The 6,796-nt window shown below is 35.5% G+C and overlaps 2 protein-coding genes across 3 annotated transcripts in view; both read right to left on the bottom strand.

Moving 5' to 3' along the window:
• The window catches only part of LOC107723109 (solute carrier family 45 member 4-like), a 12,252-nt gene extending 10,944 nt beyond the window's left edge, over positions 1-1,308 (bottom strand). Inside the window, exon 1 of one of the 2 annotated variants that reach the window (XM_016531623.1) lies at positions 1,283-1,308. The gene's annotated coding sequence lies outside the window, so the exon portion shown is untranslated. Of the gene's footprint in view, positions 1-236; positions 737-1,282 lie in introns of those variants that run through there. The other variant, XM_016531622.1, reaches the window with a different exon arrangement.
• An 808-nt stretch (positions 1,309-2,116) lies between these two features.
• Positions 2,117-5,859, bottom strand: LOC107723110 (G-protein coupled receptor 20-like). Its single transcript, XM_016531624.1, is given in 4 exon segments — positions 2,117-2,967; positions 2,969-3,348; positions 3,351-3,448; positions 5,639-5,859. Coding segments are annotated over 4 exon segments (1,068 nt in total). The 5' UTR covers positions 5,647-5,859; the 3' UTR covers positions 2,117-2,385.
• Between the last annotated feature and the right edge of the window lie 937 nt (positions 5,860-6,796).

Below are 6,796 nucleotides of genomic sequence, written 5' to 3'. Positions count from 1 at the left end.
ACTTGTCATTTGCACTTATATATTGTTGCTCTTTTGTTAGTTTTGACTGCTTTTATTGTCCTCATTTGTAAGTCGCTTTGGATAAAGGCGTCTGCTAAATGAATAAATGTAAATATATATATATATACACATGATATGCAGGATCAACATATATGTACAGTAGTTAAATTTAGTTAAGACCCGTGAACATCTCCCACATGTAATATATCCTAAAAAAAAAAAATTTAATATCCTACCTCGTTCCTTAAGTAGTTTGTTTCATTTTATGTCAAAATCCTTTTATTCCAGAAATACTGTTCCACATAAAGTGAAGTTGACAGGTACACGCCAGAACTTCTACAGAACAGTGACACTCACATACAGTGATAAAGCCAAAAATGTGTCACTAGTTTTACTTGCTGGCTACACTAGACGCTCGCGATAACTGCCCGTCCCCTGTGCACTACCGACTACCCTGATAAGGCTACACCCAGACGCTTCTGGCAGGTAACGTTCACCCCCAGAGCAGCCCGACCTGCTGTGAATAAAGACAGGTGGGCGAATGGAAGAGACTGATGTGAAATTGTGACAAGCAGACAAGAGGACGTAGGAGGACAAGTCATCTGTTATTCGGGGATGAGGACGTACCTTACGCTGAATCACGTGCAAAAAACCCTTCTAAGGCGGCTATGATGGAGCTCAGATCATGTCTAAACATGTACGGTATCCTGTTTGTTATTGGAAGTACGCCTGGAAACCAAATATTAAACCCAGTCATTTTCAATTAACAGCGCGATATGTTAATGTTAGACATAAAAGTTAAACTCGCTGGCTAAAATAAATGTAAATAACGTTACCAAATCACCATACACAACCCCGTTCCCTATTTTTTCCCTGGATTCAAAGGATTGCCAGATCATCAGACTGTTGCATGCAGTCATGTTCCCTGATGATGTGTGTAGTATTTTGGATACTCCACATCATACACACGATAATCGTATTTGCAGCTGTATCGCTTGGAAGGGTGAAGTGATGACTGGGAATATGAGCGAGCAAGTTGCAATTATGCATTTGGGATTTTGCATAACTTTATATGAATCATCAGTCTGATTAATGCTTATACAGTATGTTAGCTCGGACTGCTAGTCTGCTAGTTAACTTGCTACAGTAAATTTAGCTGATACCTTCAGTTCCCGAGCACGACGAGCGGTCCGATTAATAAAAGACATCCTCATTTATGGATAAAGAAAGAATCTGAGCATCCTCAAGTAAATGAAGAAAAATGTTAGAGAGCTAAATGTACCTGCTCTCAGGTCGCGGATGTACTGCATCTATTGTCTGCTCGAGGTTGCCAGTCGTTACGCTCTACAAATCCCCCTCATCAGCAGTGATGCAACCTCCTCTGTCAAAATCTGTGAACTAACATAGAAGCCACGAAGACTTAATTAATACTTAAAAGTATGTGATTCCGTTTTAACCATGTCATAAAGACGTAACTGATGTCTCTTAAAGTGATATTTAATAATAATATACTATGCAACAAAATAATAGGACAGTTTGATAACATCATTTGACAGATTAGATGATATCATACATCCTTAGATGCTTCTCCTTCAGTCATTTTGAATTGCTTAAGAAACTCTATTCAAACATTTATTTATAGATAATTTTATCCTGTGTTTCTTCTGGACTTCTTCTTGAGTTGAAAAAGGTCTGCGGTTAACGCGGTTTTATTTACTCATCAAAATCAATGATTAGGCCTATATTTGGCCTAAAACTTAAACATTATATGCTTTTGCGGTGTACAAAACAAATATTTGAAATTGTAATAATATTACTGTTTTTACTTGGTGAGCATAAGAGACTTCTTTCAAAAACATTAACAAATCTTAGCAACCCCAAACTTTTAAATGGTAGTGTACATCTAATTTTACTCTAATTATTGGTAGAAAAAAGATACTACAATATACAATAAGACAGTATATTCCAGATAATCTTTTAGTAATTTGTTTTGGCTTCAGTAGCCAACATTAATAATATAATAGGCAATAAGAAATCTTTAGTTTCTTCATACTCACACTACATACAGATGTATACATGCCCTCTCTAAGAGGGCATCATTTTCGAGGTCTTTTCGGCATCAACATTTTTTTGAAAACCCCTGCTCTAAAGCACTGCATGTTTAAAAACGCTGTTACATATTATGGTGGCATTGTTGCATAGTCGTCGCAGGTACAAACATAACAGTGTCATATTTGAAATGAAATAGTAGCTCATAAAATCTCTACATCAAGGTATGTACGTTAGTGTGACATGGTAATGGCAACCATCTGAATACTCTACATGGCACATGTGGGCTCCTTCATGCGGGTCGGCTTCCCTGCTGGACGGGGCTCATGTTTATCCTTATACAAGTATACTATTGGCTATAGGAATCACTGTGCCTGAAGCCTTCGAGCTCTTCTGCATGCTGATAATGTCTCCACTCGTCTGCTCTTTTTCCATCTTCCTGAAAAATCTCTTCATGGTAGACTGAAAGTTAGTGGTGACGAAACAGTAGACCACAGGATCCAAGCAGCTGTTCAGGCTGCTGAGGGTGACGGTCACATGGTACACAATCACATGATGAGGCAAATCAGGATGGAAGTAAAACAGAACTTGACGGATGTGAAACGGTGTGAAGCAGATGGTGAAGATCACCAGAACAGTCGACAGCAGCTGTACAGCTTTCATGCGTCGGTCGCGGCTCTGCTGCATGAGACCCGGGCTGGAAAGGGCGCACATGATTCGAACAGTAAACGCTACGATGATCACCATTGGCAGGAAGAACTCAAAAACGGTCAGGGTGAAGAGTTTGGAAAGGCAGCAGCCTGAATGCTTGAAGGCTGTCATGAGCAGCGAGTAGGTCACTATGATGGCGAACAGCCAAATGCAGACGCACACTGCTTTGGCCACACCGGGGTTCCTCCACTTCCGTGAGGCCTCCCTCTGCCTGAACGATGGCCAGGTAGCGATCCACGCAGATGCTGGTGAGGAAGAGGATGCTACAGTACATGTTGACAAAGTAGCTGAATATGTGCATGTAGGAACAGATGAGGCATTCCCCCCCACTGTAGTACAATATGATACGAGTGGGCAGCGAGAGGTTGACCAACAGGTCCGTCACCACCAGGTTAATGGTGTAGATGACTGACGTGGTCTTCGGCTTGGTCCTGAAGCAGAAGACATACAAAGCCAGACTGTTAAGGGTCATCCCTACCATAAAGATAAGGGTGTTGATGACCACCAGAGCTATCCACAGGCTGTAAAAGTCATTATACAGACCCTCATCCAAGTGGGCCAGTCTGTGTAAATAAGGTTCACGGTATATGGAGAAGTATTGGTTGTTAGGGAAGGAATTGATGTTGGTGTGAGGTTCACATTCAATGAACCCTCCGTAAGGGTCATCTCTGTGGTTTGAGGGCTGGATCTGCACGAAAACCAAAGAGAAACAAAAATTTGCAATTACACAAGATGAACAGTTTTTTTTTTTTTGGAAGCTATTTATTTGTACACTCAAAAAATATTTTGATTTCATATAAAATTTCGATCCATTTGGTTTTAACAGACTATTAAACTTAATGTGCTGCATTTTAAGTCATTGAAACAGGTAAAACTTCTGTGTTCAAAAAAATGGCATAGATTATTATTAACTATTTTAATTTATTTGATTTAATTAAAAACAATTCAAAATTCATTTATTCAAATTACATAAATATGTTAATTGTGAAGACAATTCAGTTTCTTCAGGTAAAAAGTATAAACATAAAATATAGCTAGCTGTGGAGCAAGCAATATTCAATTAGTTAAAATGTATGAGACTCAAACAAATGGGATATTCGCAAACAAACAAATAAACCTGGTTATTGTGTATTTAAAACACATTCATAAATTTGTTTCATTTACGTATGACTGAAAAATATGCATCATTGTAATCCAAATGGAAGGAAATGTAAATATATGTAATTCAAATACATAAATCCTATTTAAAAGGAATATGAGAATAATTTGTAGATTATTTGTATATTTAATTATAATTTATTTCTTTTTTATTTTACTATTATTTATTTACTGTTATTTATAATGTATTTATTTTTATTTAATATTTTTTTTCTGAATAATTCATAAATTAATTGAATTAAATGAAATAATAAAACAATCGACAACTAAATAAAAAAAAGTTTAGGTACAATACAACATGTTGTACCACATGAAATAAATAAATAAATAAATTCAATATGTAGACTGAAATAATGATTACATTTTGCAGTACTAAAATAGCTAAGTGGCTTTTAATTTTATTTCATTTATATTTGTAAAAATAAAACCGAAGTAATTGCTGAATGTTTCAGCTAATTTAGTATAACATTTATAGTTGCAAACTGTCTACCATACACTCTGTATACTCTTGCACTATGCTATATGATATAGTGGGCTAATTCAAACAAACAGTTTCTCTGGTCAAGTTGTACATATAGGTTTAGTATGTCGAACATAAAAATAAATGACAGTTTTAAGACTGTGTGTCTACATCTTGAACCCATGTCACATGGTACAATGTGGCATAATGGAAAATTGCCTGCTAAAACAAATATGCTTTCCTTCCATCAAAGAAAGAATGAGCCTGATAAACAAACAGCCTGGAAGCCTCTGACGAAGAGGTGCCTACAGTCTGGCACAGTTCAGATGGTGTTCAGGACGAGATGTGTTTATAATTAAGGCTAATGGGAAGAATTTGTTTGGATACTGAGATTCGTGGGAATAGACGTGTACCCCTCTACTACGCAAATGAATTCTGAGCAGTGTCTGAAGGCATCAGACTTCTGGCTCTTTCATGTGTTTATTTACTCGGGCCTCTGCTCAATTTACATCTTAATTGAAAAGACAGAACAATGTTTATTGACCAAAATAAAGTTGTTTAGACATCAGAGACGAAATTTAAATATTTGAACAACATCAAGCACTGTTGCATGATTAAAATTAAGCTACACTAATTTTATTTACAATAATTTTGTTAATGTTTCACACTGACAGTAAAAAAAAAAATCTACCTGAAGCTATACAAAGAGCAGAAGACTGACAAGCCTTCTTTTGAGAGACAGTGATGCATTAATGCTGTCTAAATAAATATCTTTGTGTGAGTTGCCGTCACAGCTTTTGATGTAGGCTGAATGCTTTGCTGCTTTGTAACAGGCACTGACAGAAAATGTGACAAAAAACACCAAGATCTGGGAACATTTGAGGGGAATACATAATATAACACACACACACAGAGAGTATATATACTAAGTTGTACCATCTGTTCAATAAAGAAAAAATAAATGACTAAATAGAATAATAAATCTAAATAAAAATGTACTGGAATTATATAAATTATATCAAAATTTAAATTTTAAATGAGTGTGTGTGTGTATATATATATATATATATATATACATATACTAAATGTATATAACTGTATGTACATAAATAACTGTTGATTCATTATTAAAATCATTTAACAGAACTTACAAAATACAACATATTGAAGGATGGTATGGCAAACAATAGCCGTGAAACTTTTGTATTATAAAGGGCACACTTTGATAGTAATCACACACAACAAAATGTAATTGCTTACCTGCTCATGTAGACGGATGAGTTGATCTGAAGTGTAAATCAGAAGCGTTGTAATGAAGGCCACTACTTTGACACTCAAATTAGACCCTAAAACACCCTCTAAACCTCTTAAAGAACCTTAAATGATGAAAAACCAATCCCCTGTACTATAAACATGCTGAACATCTTCATCTTGAAGAGGCAAAAAGAAGATAGTCTCTCCAACTTGTCTATGTTGCATGTCTCTTTTTCTGTCCCTCTCTGTCTGTTTCACTCTTTTGTTGTTTCCTTCCCTCCCTTCATCCTCTCGCTCACAGGAAGATTGAGTTAGTTTGGATGAACCCTGACATTACAATCACTGGATTCTGGGATATACTCTTCATACAGTGATTGTTTTCTCTGTGGTTTACTAAAATAAAAGTCAACATACTTTAAATACAATGTTAGGATTATTTATTTATTTATTTTTGCCTTAAACCCTATGTAATAGCTCTTGGGAGGCTGGAAAAACACAACAAATGCTCAAAGTTAGAAATGCAAAGTTATAAGTTGGCAATAAAATGTTCCTTTATAAAGTGCTTCAAAAAGATTTTTAAAGGTGTCAGAATGCCAGCAAGAAAAAGAACAGGATGTATTAATACTGCTGGACGTGTTGACAATTTTTCCACATTTCATGGCTGGAAACTCATCCATCACCATCTGCCAAGGCTCTGTCCTGATGTTTCCGAAATTTCTCCAACCAAGGATACTAAGTTATGTTCAAATGTGAACGTATGTATCTCAGTTGCTAATATTTTTGAGAAAAACTTTATACAAATAACACAAACTATTTTGTATTGTATAAAAAATTATACAAACACTTATTTCAAAATGTTGTTGCATGATTTAAATGTTATATATTTATATTATTGCAGAATTTGTTGGCCAAAACAATGGTTTGATATTTGTGTTTATTACACTTTATATCGTTTTATTCAGCTTGTTTAATAAATTTGATAATTATTTTACTGTTTACATTTAGCTGAAAACCCTATCATTGGCTGTTCAATGGCAGGTTCCATAGTGACAATTTACCTAGTATTACAACATTTTGGTCGTAATTTAAACCGGTACACACTGGACCTTTTTTCCACTGAAAATAATAATAAATATAGCTGCAAGCAGCAATTACCGGGGTTCA

The sequence above is a fragment of the Sinocyclocheilus rhinocerous genome, unplaced genomic scaffold, assembly GCF_001515625.1.
Source record: "Sinocyclocheilus rhinocerous isolate Xijiao unplaced genomic scaffold, SAMN03320098_v1.1 scaffold5110, whole genome shotgun sequence".
NCBI classification, from domain to species: Eukaryota; Metazoa; Chordata; class Actinopteri; order Cypriniformes; family Cyprinidae; genus Sinocyclocheilus; species Sinocyclocheilus rhinocerous.
The sequence above is the reverse complement of the archived record's forward strand: the minus strand, read 5'-3'. Positions and strand labels throughout refer to the sequence as shown.